This window comes from Canis lupus, chromosome 1, assembly GCF_003254725.2.
Source record: "Canis lupus dingo isolate Sandy chromosome 1, ASM325472v2, whole genome shotgun sequence".
Classification (NCBI taxonomy): Eukaryota; Metazoa; Chordata; class Mammalia; order Carnivora; family Canidae; genus Canis; species Canis lupus.
Genome location: NC_064243.1, coordinates 98,688,499 through 98,705,743, shown reverse-complemented (window position 1 = coordinate 98,705,743; position 17,245 = coordinate 98,688,499). Strand labels below are relative to the sequence as shown.

Genomic DNA, 17,245 nt, shown 5'->3' with positions numbered 1-17,245 from the left:
ACCACCGGCCGGGCCTTTGCCTTGCAGCCCGCCCATTCTGCCCTGGCGCAGGGCTGCGAGGTCTGGCGCGCCGGCGGGGCCAGGCGAGGACGTGGGTGGACAGGCGGGACCCTCCGCGGCCAGCAGCCCGCCGGGCATTCCAGAGCCCGGCCCCGAGCCGCGCGGCCGCGGGGAGGGCGGGGACCAGAGCCGCCCGCCCGCCCGCAGGTGGCCGCGCGCGCCCACGGCCAGGTGGGCGTGCCAGGCCCCGCCCTCCCCGCGCCGGCCGGGGGCGGGCAGCCGAGGCCCCGCCCTCCCCGCGCCGGGTCGGAGCCGGTGCCCGAGCGCAGCAGCGCGGAGCCGGAGCAGCACGCGGGAGTGCGGCCCCGCAGCGGGCCGGACGAGGGAGCAGCGCGGAGACCCGGCCCGGAGCGAGAAGCCCGGCCCCGACAGCGACTCGGCCCCCGGCCCCGGCCCCGGCCCCGGCCCCGGCCCCCGGCCCCGGCCCCGGCCCCAGCGCGGCCCCGCTCGCCCCGCCTGCCCCGCCCGCCGGCCCCGGGCATGGACGGCGCCCGCTCGCCCTGTGAGTGCGGAGCCCCCCGCCCGCCGCCTTTGTGTGCGCGCCGCGCCGCGCCGCCGCAGCCCCCTCCCCGCGCCCCTCCTGCGCCCCGGGCCGCGTCCTTTGTGGTGGAGCCGCCGCCTGGCCGGTGCCTCGCTCTCCCCGCGGGGACCCCAGGGACGCCCGGAAGCCCCCTCCCCGGCTCGGCGGGGCGCGCGAGCCTCTCCCCCGGCCTCCGCCGCAGCCCGCCCCCGGGGAGGCCCCGGCGGGCGCCCCTCGCCCCCGCAGCCCGGCCGGCGGGTCGCGGTGCAGACCCTCCCCGGGGCGGGGGGCGCGCGGGCGGGCGCGGCGGCGCCGTCCCCTCCGCGGCCGGGCAGGTGCGGCGGCGGGCGCTCACGCGGCCGGTGTCCTTGCCCGCAGAGATGGACGGCGATGGCGGCCCCCGCTTGCTGACGGAGGCCGGGCGCGGCGCGGGGCCCGCGGGCATGGCGGAGTCGGCGGCGGTGCCGCGGGCGCGGGCGGCGCGGCCCGGGCCCCAGCGCTTCCTGCGGCGCAGTGTGGTGGAGTCGGACCAGGAGGAGCCGCCGGGCCTGGAGGCGGCCGAGGCGCCGAGCGCGCAGCCCCCGCAGCCGCTGCAGCGCCGGGTGCTCCTGCTCTGCAAGACCCGCCGCCTCATCGCCGAGCGCGCCCGCGGCCGCCCCGCCGCCCCTGCAGCCCCCGCGGCCGCCGCGCCCCCCGGCGCCCCAGCCGACCCCGGCCCCGAGCCCGCGGGCGCGCAGGAGCTCCGCCCGGACCCCGCGCCCTCGCCCCCCGGCGACCCCCGGGAGCAGCAGGAGGCGGCGGCGGCCGCGGCGCGGGAGGACGCGGCGGCGCCCGAGGCGAGGCCCGAGCCCGGGCGCGCGCGCCGGGAAGAGCCCGAGGAGGAGGAGGACGACGAGGATGACCTCAAGGCCGTGGCCACCTCCCTGGACGGCCGCTTCCTCAAGTTCGACATCGAACTGGGCCGCGGCTCGTTCAAGACGGTCTACAAGGGGCTGGACACGGAGACCTGGGTGGAGGTGGCCTGGTGCGAGCTGCAGGTGAGGGTGCGGGCGGCCTGTGCGGTGGCCCGGGGTGCGTCCGCGCCGGCCGGTGGGGCTTGGAGGGCGTGTGTGACGGTGGGGCTCGGCTCGGCCGGGTGGGCCGCAGCCAGGTGTCTGTGCGCAGCGGAGCGCGGCTGCGGGAAGCCAGCGCCTTCTGGAGCCCGGCGAGGTGGAGGTGCCCCGGCGGGGACGGTGGCGGCGGGGACGGTGGCGGGGCTGCGCCCACCCGGGTCTGTGCGAGGTGGGGTTGCCCAGGGCCTGGAAGTGCCTCCGCGGCCTCCCCGCGCTCCCAGAGCCCAGGGGCTCGAGAAATGGACGTGTCAGAGGTCGTAAGACCAAGTCGTACAAAATGCAGGGAGGGTTGGGGCTCCCCCCCTTTTTTTTCTTTTTCTTTTTCTTTTTTTTTTTTTTTCTTTTCTTTTTGATGCAAAGGCTCTGGACATGGATTTTTCATAACCTTGCCCTCACGTTGGCTGTGTCAGCCCTAGCCCCGGAAGATTATATAAACGGTAACCTGAGCTGCCTGGGCCAGCCTTGGAAGCCAGGACAGTGCCCGGCAGAGCGGTGTTTACAGGCCCTCCCTCACTGGGGGGAGGTGAGGGGGTCAGCTGCCAGGCGTGGGGCTCTCCTGAGCAAGGAGAGCTGGAGGCCGGGTGTAAGCCTACCCGGCACCCTGTGAAGTTAGCGGAGCCTTCCAGGCCTGATGCAGGGCAGCTCGCCACACTGCAGGCTGCCTGCCTCTGGCTCAGAAACTGGGTTCGGTTGGTCTGTCCTTTGGGCCCCTGCAGCATGGCCTGTGTGTGTGTGAGCCCCATTCACTTGGTGGGTGTCAACCTGTCCTTGGCCCCTCTCCAGAGACAAAGAACTGCGGAGGCCACCCTTTCCTGCAGTCCCTTGGCTTTGCAGTAGGAATGTGGAGTTTTGTCGGCAGGGCTGGTGGCATCCAGTGGAGCCCGCCAGGAGGGACCGAGTCCTGCTTCCTCGTGGCTGAGAGGTGGCTTTGGTGGTTTGTGGTCTTGGGGCCCTGGTGTGCCAAGGATGATGGCGTGGCTTGAGCCTGCTCCCTCCCTGAGCAGCAGGGCTTCGCTGCCGCAGGAGAAAGGGAGGACCGCAGAGGAGCCGGGGACCCCGGGTTTCCGAGCGGGCCCTGTGCCTTCTCTTCCCACCCTCTCCCTCTCACCAGGTGACCCTGCCTGGCGCCGCGGGCCCCCACTGGTGCTTTGCCTTGGAAGGAAGGCCAGTGCAGGGTGGCGGGCAGGACTGGGGGCGGCAGGAGGCGGGCTCTGAGGTAGGCCTCAGCCGTGATGAGGCATTGCAGGCGCACATGACCCTTGGAAGGGTTCTTCGTTTCCGTTCCCTGTAAGGTAAGGCAGGCGGCTCGGCTCTGCCTCCAGCTCCCTGAGCAGAACACAGGCCTGGAGCCTGGCTGCTGTCCAGGGGTCTTTTATGCCTGGACTCTGGGTGGTGGTGGGAAGGCTGGAGAGGGCTTCCCGAGTGTCCTGAACAGGAGGTGCTGGGAGTCCCATCGGCGGGACGCTGTCCTTGTAATTCCCCCGACGACGGGGCAGCTAGTGTTTCCTCCGGTTCCTTGGGCAGCATCTGGGGTCAGCTGCCTCTGCTGGGCCGGTCCCGGGGGGCCCTATGGGAGATGGGGTCTGGAGCAGTCGGGCAGCAGCCAAGAGCCCGGGGGTGTCCAGTGGCCTCCTTGCCAACCAGGAGGCTGTTATATACCATGCGTGTTGTTGGGGACCCCCCAAGGTCACCCTCGAGGACACAGGCAAGAGAGGAAGCTTCTATCCTGGCAGGCCATTCTCTGTGGAGGAGGCGAGGGTGCGAGGAGGGCTCTGGGACCACCATGCGGCCAGGCAGGGCAGCAGGTGGCACGTTGGGTTTGTGCCCGGGGAGGGGTTTCCTAGTGCCCCGCGTGGAGGTGCTCATCAGCTCCCGGCCCCCAGGATTGCTGTGGTCAGTGTCCCGGTAGAGGGTGGGTGACCAGGAGCTGTGCCTTTAGCATGGAGAGCTCCGTAGCCTCCCCTTCCTCAGCCCCCTGGAGATACCTTGGCTGGCGGCTTTGGAATGCCCCAAAACTGACTCTCCAGAGTGTTTCCTTCTCCTGCCCTTAGGACGCTGGGGGGGCAGGTGCACCTGGTGGCCTCCGCCAGAACAGAGGACATCGCCTCGCCAGAGCGGGAAAGGCAGTGTCCAGACCTGGGGCGGGGGTTGGCTCCGAGGACGACCTCTGTGAATCAGTGTGGGAAGGGCTCTGCGACCAGGCATGGTCCCTCCTCAGTCCTCAGGACAGCCCGAGCTCACGTTGGCTGTTAGAGGGAAGCCATTTTAAAGTATTACCTCCCCGCCTTTATTCTTTTGAATGAACTTTTAATCTGGTACCAGATATATTATGAGAGCAGTAGCAGAAGTACATGCACACACCCCGAGGGGCTGCCCCTGCACATGTCCCATGTCCCCCGTGCTGTCCCTGGCTAGCTCTGGGCCTGTGTAGACCCAGTCCCTGTGTAGGGGCAGATCTGAGGGAACCTGCTGCCACCTCTGAGCCAGTGGGGGTCCCTGAGGGCAGAGAGCGCGGCCAGCCCAGGTGCGGCTGGCACCTGGAAGCTGTGTCAGGTGGGCTACTGGCCTCCCCAGGGTTGTTTGTCACTTGTGTCTTCTTCAGGATCTTGGAGAGAGCCTGGTTTCAGTATCCCCTGTCTGTGGCCCTGCCTTCGGGGAAGCTGTGGTCCGTCTTCAGGAGGCTTTGGGAGCTGCTTTTGCAGGGCTGAGCACTGCTCCGGGGTGGTGGGGGGGTCCCTCCTGGGACCGTGCTTCTTGTGCTGGAGTTGGGGCCTGCGTGCCCTGTGGGGGTTGTGCTGCCTCATGGGGGTGTTGATCCTGGACCCTCTGCTGGGAGTACCTGTGGGGCCCTCGTAGGGCAGGATGAATCTACAGATAAGCTGTGGGGGGCTGAGCACAGCAGCCAGGCACGGGTTCCCAGACCCCGTGGGTGCTCTCGTGATGTCGTCCTCTGCTCTGCCTTGCCCAGGGGTGATTGGGCTTCCGAGGGGCACGCCAGGCCTGGAGACCACAGGGCCTGCTGACAGGGGACCTCTGGCATCCCCCTTGTGTGTCCCCAACGTGCCTGCCATACCAGATGTCTATGTGCCGCTCACCTGGCTGCACCCGGGGAGGCTCATTGCGTGTGGGTGTGTGGGTGTGCTGGGTGTGCCCGTCCCCTTGTTGCCCTCAGAGCATCGTGGGTCAGCCTCCCTCCAGTCCAGCCCAGCAGACCCTCCATGGCCGCGTGTGCCCCACCTGTGTCTTCCGCAGACCAGGGACACCTGCTGTGCTGGGTGGCTTCGTACCCGGGTTGAGAGGCCCCCTCGGTGGCCTTGTGTGCTCTCTCAGTGGCCATGCGTGGTCAGACCTGTGAGTGGGGGCTACATGAGGAGGCCGCTGTGCTTGCTGGAGCATGATGTGTGGCCCTTGGGGCCCAGGTGGACGCTGGCTGCTGGGCATCTTGCGTGTCTTTATTTGCACATGATGTGATTGTGCAGTTCTGTCGACAACTGGGGTTTGAAGTCAGCAGGCCAGCATAGAGCTTGTTGCCTTGAGCCACGTTCCCCGTTTCCGATGCTGGGCCCTTTGTGGTTCTGGTTCTGGTTTGGTTGCCGGGAGACCTCTGTTGACAGGCTCTCTGTCCCCCTGCCTTTGCAGCCCTGGGGTGCCATGTTGGGGGGCAGTGTGGTCAGCAGTGATAGATGAGCACCCCAAGCTGTGGTCACTGTTGTGGGCGCCCTGGATGCTTGTGGCATGTTCCCACGGCTCAGCAGGTGCCTTTCAGGGCATCTTCGGAGGTGGGCTGAGCCAGATTCGGGCCTGATGATGGCCAAGTCACATGGGCCCCAGACTCAGTGTGGGGGGCTAGTGGGCATCCTCACCCCCCAACTGCCAGTGTCATTTCTGGGTCGTGGCTTAGGCAGGTGCACAGGCTTTGCAGGTGGGCTGTTAGCTGGAACACAGGTGGTGGGGAGCTGTCCCAGGAGGTTCCAGATGCCAGGTCCCCTGTCAGCGGCACAGGCGGCTGTGGCTCATTGGCCCAGCTGGCATTTGTTGAGCGCATGCCCTGGTTCCAGCCTGGGGGAGCGGGACAGACCACCCCACGGTGGGAGAGCAAGGCCCTTACAGAGGAGGGGTGTTTTCTAGAAGCTTGTGGGAGGCGGGACGGACACGTGTGGGGGGAGGCCATCCTGAGGTCCTGGGCTGGCAGGCTGGCCCTGTGCGTGGCTGTAGGCCTCACTGGGGGCCTGTAGCTCCAGCCCAGCTGTAGGCTGAGGCTGGATGATGTCCAAGGTGACAACATGGAGCTTCAGGTCAACCTCTCTGAGGGAATAGAACTTGACCTGGTCAATGGAGTTTCGGGCTGTGTGCCTGGGTCTCCTTTGCCCCACATGTAGCCGAGTGGGGTGGCAACTGGCCTAAGGTGCTGGGGGGCATGTAGGAGCCTGGCAGGTGGGCTGGGCATCCCAGGCCCACAGTGTCCCCGTGGGGAGGCCTGGGGAAGGCACCTGCTGTGAGCCTTGGTTTACCTGCTTGTGATGTGGGAAGAGTGCAGGCTGACCGTCCTGGGGTGGTCGGGACTGTCGGGAAATGTCTGGCATCGAGCCCTGAGCAGGGTGAAGCACACCCTGCACATGATTGTGAAAGCAGAGACTGGAGTGAGAGCTGGCTGACCCTAGAAGAGCATGGAGGCCTGCCTGCAGGCGTAGTTGGTCCCCGTGGGGTAGGCCCCCCAGGTGCAGGCGGGCTGGGGCCTGTGCTCCCTGCTGGGTAAGGGAGGGTGTGACCCCGGTAGCTGGAGTTTCTGAGGAGCTGCCGAGGATCTGCCTGTGGCCACACGCAGATTAGGGCCCATGTTGGGTGTGGAGAGGCCCCAGGTGGGGATGGTTGGCTGCAGGTTTTCTCACTTCAAATAAGTTTTCAGACCTGGTTCTGTTCCCCGGAGGGCTGAATTCTAAGATTTTCCGGACTGCTCGATCATTGCCTCTCATTGGTGTCAGCTTTCTTTAAATACACGTTAAGTTTTTTTGGAAAAGGATAAAAGAAAGAAGATGAAGACAGTGTGGAATGGGCGAAAGAGCAGACAACTGGTTCAACGAGACAGGACAGACCCACGTGATGGAGTTAACCGCCCTGCGACAAAGGAGCAAAGGGAAATCAGTGGAGTGGAGGCCGTCTCTTCAACACAGGGTGTTGGAACAACTGGACGTCCACGCGCAAAGAAGTGAACCCACATGCAGACCTTACTCTTCTCACTCCTTCCTCCTGTCACCTGTCTCCCCATCCCCCCCACCTCCCCTCTGGTACCAGCAGTGTGTTCTCTGTAGCTAAGAGTCTGTTTCTTGGTTTCTCTCTCTCTGTTTTGTTTTTTAAATTCCACATATAAGTGAGATCATATGATATTTGTCTTTCTCTGACTGACTTCACTCAGCATAATACCCTCCAGTTCCATCCACGTCAATGTAAATGTTAGGTATTAATCCTTTTGATGGCTGAGTAATATTCCGTTGTATATATATATACCACATCTTCTTTATCCTTTCATCTGTCAAAGGACATCGAGGCCCTTCTACAGTTTGGCTATTGTAGACATTACTGCTATGTACACTGTGGGGCAGGTGTCCGGCGTTTTACTGCATCTGTATCTTTGGGTGCAATTTGCACCCAAAAATTGCAACCCAGTAGTGCAATTTCTGGGTCACGGGGCAGCTCTATTTTTAACTCCTTGATGAACCTCCACAGTTTTCCAGAGTGGCTGCACTGGTTTGCATTCCCGCCAGCAGTGTAAGAAGGTTCTCCTTTTTCCACATCCTCTCCAACATTTGTTTCATGTCTTGGTAATTTTCGCCATTCTCACTGGTGTGAGGCAGGATCTCCTTGTGGTTTTGGTTTGTATTTCCCTGATGCCAAGTGATGCAGAGCATTTTCTCATGTGGTTGTTGGCCATGTGGAGGTCTTCTTTGGAGAAACATCTGTTCATGTCTCCTGCCCATTTCATGACTGGATTGTTTGTTTCTTGGGTGCGGAGCTTGATAAGTTCTTTATGGATCTTGGATACTAGCCCTGTTGTCTGATGTGTCATGTGCAAATATCTTCTCGCATTCTGTAGGTTGTCTTTTAGTTTTGTTGACTGTTCCCTTTACTGTGCAGAAGCTCTTTATCTTGATGAAGTCCCAATAGTTCATTTTTGCTTTTGTTTTTCTTGTCTCTGGCAATGTATCTAGTAAGAAGTTGCTGTGGCCAAGGTTACAGAGGTTCCTGCTTGTGTTCTCCTCTAGGATTTTGATGGTTTCCTGTCTCAAATTTAGGTCTTTCATCTATTTTGATGTTATTTTTGTGCATAGTGTGAGAAAGTGCTCTAGTTTCATTCTTCTGCGTGCAGTTGTCCAGTTTGCCCAGCACCATTTGTGGAAGAGACTTTTTTTTTTAAACATTGGATGTTTTTTCTTGCTTTGTTTAAAATTAATTGACTCTGTAATTGTGTGTTCATTTCTGGGTTCTTTATTCTGTCCTACTGATCTGTGTGTCTGTTTTTGGGTCAATACCATACTCTCTTGATCACCACAGCTCTGTAATATAACTGGGAGTCAGGAACTGTGATGCCCTCAGCTTTGCTTTGCTTTTTCAAGGTTGCTTTGGCTATTGGGGGTCTTTGGTGGTTCCATACCAATTTTAGGATTGTTTATTCCAGATTGCTTTGGGTCGTGTAGACATTTTAACAATATTGTTCTCCCCATCCATGAACATGGAATGTTTTTCCATTTCCTTGTATCCTCTTCGATTTCCTTCATCAGTGCTTTATAGTTTTCAGAGTATAGGTTTTTGCCTTCCTTCATTGGTTTTTTTCCTTGGTATTTTATTGTTTTCATGGCAATTGTAAATGGCATTATTTTCTTAATTTGTCTTTCCACTACTTTCTTATTCTGTATAGAAATGCAACAGGTTTCTGTACATTGATTTTGTATCTTGGGACTTTACTGGTTTCATTGATCAGTTCTAGTCATTTTTTTGGTGGAGTCTTTAGCGATTCTCTATAGAGTATCATGTCATCTACAAATAGTGAAATTTTTGTTTCTTCCTTACCAATATGGATGCCTTTTATTTCTTCTTGTCTGATTGCTGAGGCTAGGACTTCAGTGCTGTGATGATCAACAGCAGTGAGAGTGGGCATCCCGGTCATGTTTGTGACTTTCAGGGAAGAGCGCTTAGTTTTTACCCATTGAGTATGTTAGCTTGGGTTTTTCATATATACGTGTATACCTACACGTATGTATAACTGTTGAGAGCTTTTTTCCAGAATGCATATTGTACTTTCTCAAATGTGTTTTCTGCATCTATTGAAACGATCACATTGTTCTTGTTGATGGGATCTATCACGCAGATTGATTTGTGCATGTTGAACCCCTGCAGCCCAGGAATAAATCCCGCTTGATTGTGGTGAATGATTTTTTAATGTAGTGTTGGATTCAATTTGCTACTGTTTTGTTGAGGATTTATGCATCTGTGTTTATCAGGGATGTTGGCCTGTAGTTCTCTTTTTTTGTGCGGTCTTTGTTTGGTTTTGGTCTCAGGGTGATGCTCTTGGCAGTGACATTTTAGGTACAAACCAAGGGCACAATCATGGGAAAACAAAACACAAACTTTTGCTGTCGCATAACATAAAGGAATTCCTAAAACTCAGCAGTTAGAGAACAAACAACCTGATTGAAAAACGGGCCAAAGACCTTATTCAACAGACACCTCACCGGAGGAGACAAGCAGACAGCAAACAAACACGTGAAAAGATGCTCCACGTCACGTGTCAGCAGGGAAATGCAGATTAAAACAGGATCCCATCGCTCGCCTGCTGGCCCAGCGGATGTCCAGGACACCAACAGCACCTGGTGCACCCCGGCAGGCTACAGGGGACACAAGTTGCCACCCTCGCTGCTGAAGATGGCTCGGCAGGTTCTCACAAGACAAAACATGCCAGGGGTGCGTGGGGGGCTCCGTCGGTGAAGCCTCTGGCTTCAGCTCAGGTTGTGACCCCAGGGTCCTGGGATCGAGCCCCATATCAGGCTCCTTGCTGGGGGAGAGGGTCTGCTTCTCCCTCTGCCCCAACCCTACTCTCTCTCTCGCTCTCCCAACTAAATAAAATCATAAAAAAACCCCCACAACCAAAGAAGCTAAACACGCTCTTGCCATTTGATCAGCAGGCAAACCCTAGGTGTTGACCTCAACCAGCTAAAAAACTTAACTGCACACAAAATCCCACACTCTGATGTTTACCCAGCTTTATTAGTAATTGCCGAAGCATCGGGAACGTCCTTCCGTGGGTGCTGGACACATCGGCCGGGTCCATGAGCCCAGGGAAGGTGACTTGGCAGCGAAGGAGATGTGCTGCCAGCTGTGGGAAGACAGAGATGAGCCCTAACTGGACGTTATTAAGAAGAATGTGGGTGGAGAAGGTTCCAATGACGTGAGTTCTGGAAAAGGCTCAGCTATACAGCTGTGAACAGGTCAGGATTGCCACAGGCCGAGGCAGGGACCGGGTGATGGGGGGCGGGGGGGCTCAGGGCGTTTCCAGGTAGTGAAGCCACCCGTGAGGCGAGGTAGAACCACAACCCGCTACGGAGGGAGATGCCTCGGTGAGGAGCTCACCTGTAGGAGCTCACCTGTAGGCCAGCCGGCAGCTGTCAATGTCCCTGATGTGCATGTTGACAAAGGGAGGCTCTGGGGGGCGAATTCTGTCTTTCCTGCTAAATCCTTGCAGGGACCTAGTACCTCTGCAAACACGGTCAGAAAAGCCACCGTCACAGCCGCCTAGATAATGCCTGATTCCAGTCCCCTTTATGTTCTGATGTGGCCTGACCTTCGGGTTCTTGTCCCTACACTGTGGGTGTTCTGCACCTGTGGCCTCTATCACAGGGCGTCCCGGGATTGAGTCACCCACCCACACATTCATTCATTCATTCAGTTTTTTAGGATTTATTTTATTTTTAGAAAGAGGGCATGTTTGCGTGTGGTGGGAGGGGCTGAGGGAGAGAGGGAAACCTCAGTGGACTCTGCCCTGCGCAGGGGGCCATGTGGGGCTGGATCCCAGGATCCTGAGATCACCACCTGAGCTGAAATCAGGAGTCGGGTGCTCATCCGACTATGCCATCCAGGTGCCCCAGGGGGGTGTGACAGGTATTAAAATCTTTCTGTGTCTAAAGGGTCTTCTCATGCCGTTGGTTTTTACATGGAGGCTGTGGTTCAGGGTTTGTCGCTGTCTGTGTGCTGTTCTAGAAAGTTCTCCACTGGGCTGGCTGTGCGGGGAGAAGCTGGTGCTGGACTGAGTCTTCCTGGGCACAAGGCGGCAGCTCTGGGTTAGGGGCTCCCCGTAGGTCTATCCAGGGGTGTTGGTGCCAGGAGGGCCCGGACAGGTGGTCCCTCTCACGCCCGCCTTCCTGAGGTGGTGAGTCTCCCAACATGTTCAGGAGGGAGGCCTCCCCACAGTGATCCCTGAAATAAAGATGCCACAGTATGAGCCCTGGGGCAGAGGAGCCACTGGGGTGGAGGGGCATGTAGTGAGGCTTGGCTTGGGGCCCCGCATCCTGCCCTGGCCTGGGGCCTTGTCCATGGGGAGGTCTGGGCATGGCTATCAGCTGGCTGCAGCCCCAAGGGGTGGGGAGGCCCTTCTCAGGCTCCCAGACCACTTGCGCACTAGTTGGGTCTGCAGAACCACCATGAGAAATTTTGGGTTTCTCGCTTTTACAGGAGAGGGGTCTCGGCCTTGGGTGAAGGGTGGGGGCTTTTGTTGGCGGGAGGGGGTCAGGCTGTGGGAGGGTGCCCGCCCAGGTCTGTCCAGATACCTCATGTCTCCCCCCGCCACCCCGGACACCTTACCCCTCGTCAGGCTTCCTCCCGCACCAGCGATGCTGTCTCCATTTCCCCACAAACATTTTATTTAGAAAAACTTAGGGAAGTTGGATGGCCAGGGTCTGTGTCCTGCCATGTGTCTGGTCCCTGTGGCTCCGCGCACTTGCCCCCTTGCGTGCCCATGAAAGCACCTGTGCGTCTCGCTCATGTCTGACTTGGTGACCATGCTCTGCCACAGGCTGTGCCTCCCAGTGGAGCTAATCGGGTTTGGGTCCAGGATCCAGGCCCCAGTTGTGAGCTATGTCTGGTCGTCATGTCGGTTTTTGTCTAGCACAATCCCTCCGCTGTGTCCTGTCACTGTCTGAGTCTTTGTCCACTGCCATGTCCCACAGAGACTGTGTCCTCGCAAGGTGCCCCTGGGGGCGTGGGTGCGGGTCTCTGGCCAAGGCAGGTCCAGATCAGGTGACGAGGAAGGGACTCTGTGAGGGAGGGGCTGCTCTGCTGCCCCACTATCTCTGACCTGGGGCCTTGGGGTCTGGGGACACTGTGGCTAGAACCATCCAGACCTTGGGAAGGATCATGCTGGACCCTCCCAGGGGGTCAGCAGTGGAGCAGGACACGAGGCAGGACGCTGGGCTGCGGGTGCGGGGGCTCTGGGGCTCGGGCTGCAGGCCTCCTGCCTTCGGGATCAGGGAGCCCCAGGGGACCACACCCCAGTCCTCCATTTGGGCTGAATCGTCCATGCCCGGAGCCCCTGCTGGCTCTGTTCACTCCTCTGTTCACTCCAGCATTGGGCTGCTGGGCAGGGGCGGGGGGGTTGTGAGGACGTGGGGGTGCTGCAGGGTGGGGTTCCCTAGGGACCCTTCTGGGAAGGTGCTGATGGGAGGGACGCCGACACTGCCCCAAACCTCTTTCCTGATGCGGCAGCCCTCACCTGGGCCCCTGCCCTTCTTTCCGCTGTTTTCTGTGCTTTGGTATTTTTGCAAAGTCATGATTGTGGTGTCGGAGCTCACACGTGTGACAGTGACTCACAGCCCACAGCCCGCGGCCCGCCTGCCTCCCCAGTCCCTGGGGCCTTTGTGGGGGTGGGCTCACACCCCCACCCCCACCCCAGCCCTGCCCACAGCAGGTGCTGGCCTCCAGCAGGGACCAGGTGCACGGTGGTGGTGGGGGGGGTCGTCCTGTGTCCTCAGTGCGGCTGTTGTTGGGGCCCCAGAAGGAAGCCACCAGGTTGTGTCTGTGCGCTGGGGAATTCCTGGCTGGGTGGCCAGCACAGGGCCACTGGCACCTGCCTGGACGGCTGTCACACAGCAGTAGGAGGGCCGTCTCCTGGGGGCAGAGGGGCCGTAAGCTTGGGTTCAGGGAGAACTCTGTCGTCACTCTGCACGGGGTCCACGGGGTCACCGCTTCTCAGCAGCCTGGGGTGGAGGGGCCCTTGGAGGAGGACACCCCCATCCTCCGCAGGCAATGGCCCCCGCTCCTGGTGGGCAGCGATGCTGAGGTCTCTGTGCGGAGGGGCCCAGGTGGAGCCGGCCGGCTCCCGGACCGAGGCCCAGCTGTTTTTCTTCTCAGCACCCCCTGAGCTGGACTTTTGAGGGTTCTAGGCGGGGGCTCGGGGCCCAGGCATGGGGGCCAGACTGTGTGGGTGCCCGGGGTGGCCAGGGCAGGAGGGGAGGGAAACAGGAGGGCAATTGTCTCTCAGGGTGATGGCTTGTCTGATCTCAGGAGTGCTTCCCCAAGTCCGTGGAGCTGGGAGGGTGCAGCGAGGGTGCGGCAGAGACCCCAGGGAGGCTGCAGGGGGTGGGACAGGGCATCCCCAGCCCTGGCTGTGGACTGGGTTCCTGGCCTCTGGGTGTCAGCCGACTGCCTGCCCCACCCACAGGGTGTCAGGGCGTGGGTGCAGCCCCGGGGCACCTTCTCGCCAGCTGGGTGGATGTGCTCACACCACTGCCCTCCACTTCCCCCAGCTGCCCCACCTGGCCGGCCCTGGGCTGCGGCCCCCCAGAGGACACGCTGCGTCCTGCTGCAGGAGGCCCCGCCTCGCCCCACCTGCTCACCTGCGCCTCCGCGTGTCCAGGGGAGTGCGGCAGTTGGCTCCCAGCGGCCTGCCTGGAATAGGCCGTGAGCCCCTGTAAATATTTGATGATGGCCGAGATAGCAAACAAAGGGCTGCTCTGTTCCGAGGGATGAGACGGTGATCCTGGAACGTTCCGGCCCCGCGGGCTGCTTCCTGGATGGCTCACGGATTCGCGCTTTGAGGCAGGCCCTTTGTGCTTCTGGGCTGAGCGGGCCCCTGTGGCCTGGTGAGGGGGAGAGGGCGGCCTTGCTAGCTCTCCACCTGGAACCGGCTGGGCCTCTCCGGAGGCTGCCCGCCTGGCCAGAGGTCACTGTGGGGTCTTGCCCTTCAGACGCGAGAAGAGGGACCCATTCTTGGTCACAGGCTCTGGGGAGAGGTTCAGAGAAGCCAGGGGACGAGGGCTTGGCGGGGACACCCCACGGCCCAGCAGAGGGGTGCGCGCCCAGCCGGCACTGTAGGGCCCTGTTGGTGCTGCAGACGTGTCACACGCTTGCCCCTGTGGTCTGCGTGTGGCAGCAGCAGCTCCTGATCCCGTCTTCTCTGCTGGCTGGCTGGGCATACACACGTGCTGTCTTGGGCTGGCACGCCTGGGGACAGGCCTGCCTGCCCCGGAGTGCTTCCGTGGGAAGGCCGAGCCCTTTGCAGCAGCCCTGCCGACGACCTGGAGCAGGTGCTTGGGTCCTCGCAGGGGAGCCACAGCCCTGCCCTTGGGCGGGGCCTTTGCCCTTGGGCGGGGCAGTACCTGGGGCATCCCGGGCAGCCTCACTGCTGATGGCCTCTGGCAAAGGGTTCTGCTGCGTTCTCTCTGGGGAAGGAGAATACTATGGGCGAGGCCAGGATAGGGGTAGCTGGTGGAGGTTGAGTCACGAGGGTATAATTATTAGTGGTTGTAATAAGCAGGGTGGCAGTTTCCTGCCAGTGCACCGAAGCCCTGTGCAGATCTGCTCACCTTCTCTGGTTGAGCCCTGGCTGCACCCCAGGGAGGCTGGCCTCTACTTACGGAGGCCGTGGTGCTGGAGACACCCTCACTGCCCTGGCAGGCAGGGGTGGCCCGGGGATGGTTGGCGGGGAGTCTGCAGGGGCAGCTGCCCTTTCCAGGCCCAAGGGTATGTGGGAGGCTGGGTGGGGGCTGCACGCCTCAGCCTGTAGCTTTGCCCCCTTACGGGAGGGACTCTGCAGGTGTACTTGCGTGAAGAGCCCTGCTGGGGGTACCCGGTGTCATCCCTTGGGTGCTGACCACAGAAGGACGTGGTGGCCTCTAGAATGTGGACAGGGGAGAGAATCTCTGAGGAGCCCCCCCGGGGGGGGGTGGCCCTGTGTAAACCTTGTTGACTTGGCCTGGAGGCCTCCTTCCTGCCTCTGGCTCCTAGAGCTCAAAGAAAGAGGGTTTGCGGTGTGGACCGCACGGCATTTGCTGGGCGGCGACAGGAAGTCATCCTGCCTCCTTGTGGACGGCGTGCAGCCCAGGGCCCGAGGGGCCACCCGGACCACAGAGGGCCATGGGCAGGGCTCCTTATGAGCGGTGCTGGGGCCCGCGGGGCTTCGTGTCAGGGGGTGATTGGGTACTGCTCAGGAGCAGCCCAGGTGCCCTGACTGCCTGGCCTGGTCAGTGGGTGTGCGGGGACACTGGGGAGTGGTATGGAAGTCCTCTTCAAGGACAAGGGCAAAGAGCTAGAGGGGAGGAGCCAGGAGCAGTGAGGGTAGTGGGTTGGTGGAGCCCCTCTCTAGGAACCCATCCCTGCGGGCAGCGTCCTGCTCACCCCTCCTGGGGACAGGGCCAGCACCATGGGGCAGAACCTCAGGCAGTGGGGCAGGGCCAGCCCATGGCCCGGGGATTCCTGGAGGGGCTCTGGGGGTCCTGGGGAGCTCAGGCTCCTGCCCCTGGGCCCGGCACTTAGAGGGGTTGGTGCACAGGCCCATCGCAGAGCCACACACGTCCTGGGGCCACAGGGAAAGTAGACCTCATGTGCCAGGTGGGGCCTCAGGGCCCGGGGTCCCTAGGCAGGGAGTCTGGGAGTGGGGTTTCCTCAGGGTTCCACTGGTGGTGCTGCTCCCCTGTGGGGGCACAGTCCAGATCAGAGGGTCAGTGCCAGGCTAGGAGTCAGGGCCATCTGGGGCCCCCCCTCCCTAGGAGGTCCACTTTATGCCCTGCTTTCTGGTGCACACACTGCCCTTCAGTACCCCCCCACCCCCCACCAGGTCTGGCTCACAGCCCAACTTCCCAGGGCTGGGTGTGCAGGGGGACGCTTGGCTGGTATGGCCTCCACAGCATAGACTACCCTCCCCTCCTCTGGCTCTGCCTTCCTCCATCTCTGTCCCCCTCCCCCGGCTCTGCCTCTCCCCCATGTCTGCCTCCATCCCTGTCCTCATCTTTATCCCCCTCCCCATCCCTCCTCCATCCCTGTCCCCTCCCCCAATTCTGCCCCTCCCCCATCCCTCCCTATCCCTCCTCCAGCTCTATCCCCCTCCATCCCTCCCCCATCCCTGCCCCCATCTCTGCCCCCTCCCCATCCCTGCCCCATCCCCTCCCTGAACCCTCCTCATCCCCTGCCATCCCTGCCCCCTCCCTCCCTCATCTCTGTTCCCACCCCCCTGCCTGCTGGAGCCCTGTATCCATAGCAACAGTTACTGCTGTGGAAGCTGGCGCCTGCTCCCTCATCCCGAGGGGAGGTATTTTTGGCACTGCGGAGAGATTTTATTTTATCTTTGGTGTTGACTTTTACTCTTTGAGTGAGCACCGCACAGAGAGAGCTGGGGCAGCTTTCAGGGAGGTCTGAGGGCTTCGCGTGGTTGTGTAGATGCTGGCTCTTCCCTGTAGACAGGGTGGAAGATGCTGGCTCCTGGGAGCTGCCTGTAGGGGGTCCACGGGCTGTTTGGGGCTCAGGGCAGTGACTCTGGGTGATGGGGGGATGGGGTGGCCGTGGTAGAGGCCACTCAGAAGCCCCTCAGCCTCATGGCTTAGCCGGTGGCCATAAGAGCAGAGTTTAGGGTGGTCTTGGGTGTCCCCTTCCAGGACATCTTCCTGCCCCTACAGGGCCCGCATGGATGGCGTCATGTTGGGCTCGGGAGTCGGGACGCCCCTCACTCTCCTGGTCCTGGTGGCCATGAGCACAGGTGCAGTATGTGCAGGTGCAGTATTTGGCACCTGCTGCTGAGGCATCTCCAGGGGGGCACCGAGGAGACTCTGGGGTATGACCCCCACACATGTGGGCGTTGTGGCTGGGCTGTGGATTTCCAGGGGCCCTTGCTTGGGTGCACGTGCCTGGGGAGGGGCAGGTGCACCTGTGTGCCTGTGAGGACTGCTGGGGATGGCCTGCGATGCACCTGCTGTCCTCAGGAGGGGAGTGCCTGAGGAGCAAGCCTAGTGGGTTGTGTGGCCCCGGCCCCTCAGACGCTGGAGATGCCCTCTCCCGGGCTTCCCTGGGACACACGTGGTGGGGTGGCTGGGTGTGCAGTGCCTTGGGGTCCCTGGAGCCACTCCCTGCCTGACCCTCCCTCTCCTCATCTGCAGCTTGCAGGGGGCTGTCGGGCCGGGCCAGGCTGCCCCCGCAGGGTCAGGCCTGGGGCATCTAGATCAGGGGCTGAGGCCCAGTAGAGCGATTTCTGCCTTGTCATCCTGGAAATCCCAAACAGGCCAGAAAGAGAACTGCCGTC

The 17,245-nt window shown here is 61.2% G+C and overlaps 1 protein-coding gene and 2 long non-coding RNA genes across 12 annotated transcripts in view; 2 read left to right on the top strand and 1 right to left on the bottom strand.

Moving 5' to 3' along the window:
• Nucleotides 1-945: 945 nt before the first annotated feature.
• Nucleotides 946-17,245, top strand: part of WNK2 (WNK lysine deficient protein kinase 2) — a 100,405-nt gene continuing 84,105 nt past the window's right edge. For all 10 annotated transcript variants that reach the window (XM_049093836.1, XM_049093815.1, XM_025423653.3 and 7 more), the window contains exon 1: nucleotides 946-1,617. In XM_049093836.1, the coding sequence (XP_048949793.1) occupies nucleotides 961-1,617 (657 nt within the window). In that variant the 5' untranslated portion in view covers nucleotides 946-960. The remainder of the gene's footprint in view (nucleotides 1,618-17,245) is intronic.
• LOC112644899 (uncharacterized) lies at nucleotides 5,315-9,119 on the top strand. Its single transcript, XR_003126880.3, has 2 exons — nucleotides 5,315-5,471; nucleotides 6,711-9,119. It is a non-coding gene; the product is annotated as an uncharacterized LOC112644899 (long non-coding RNA).
• Nucleotides 10,626-15,746, bottom strand: LOC118351365 (uncharacterized). Its single transcript, XR_004806707.2, has 2 exons — nucleotides 13,572-15,746; nucleotides 10,626-11,157 (listed from the first exon to the last, which is right to left on the bottom strand). It is a non-coding gene; the product is annotated as an uncharacterized LOC118351365 (long non-coding RNA).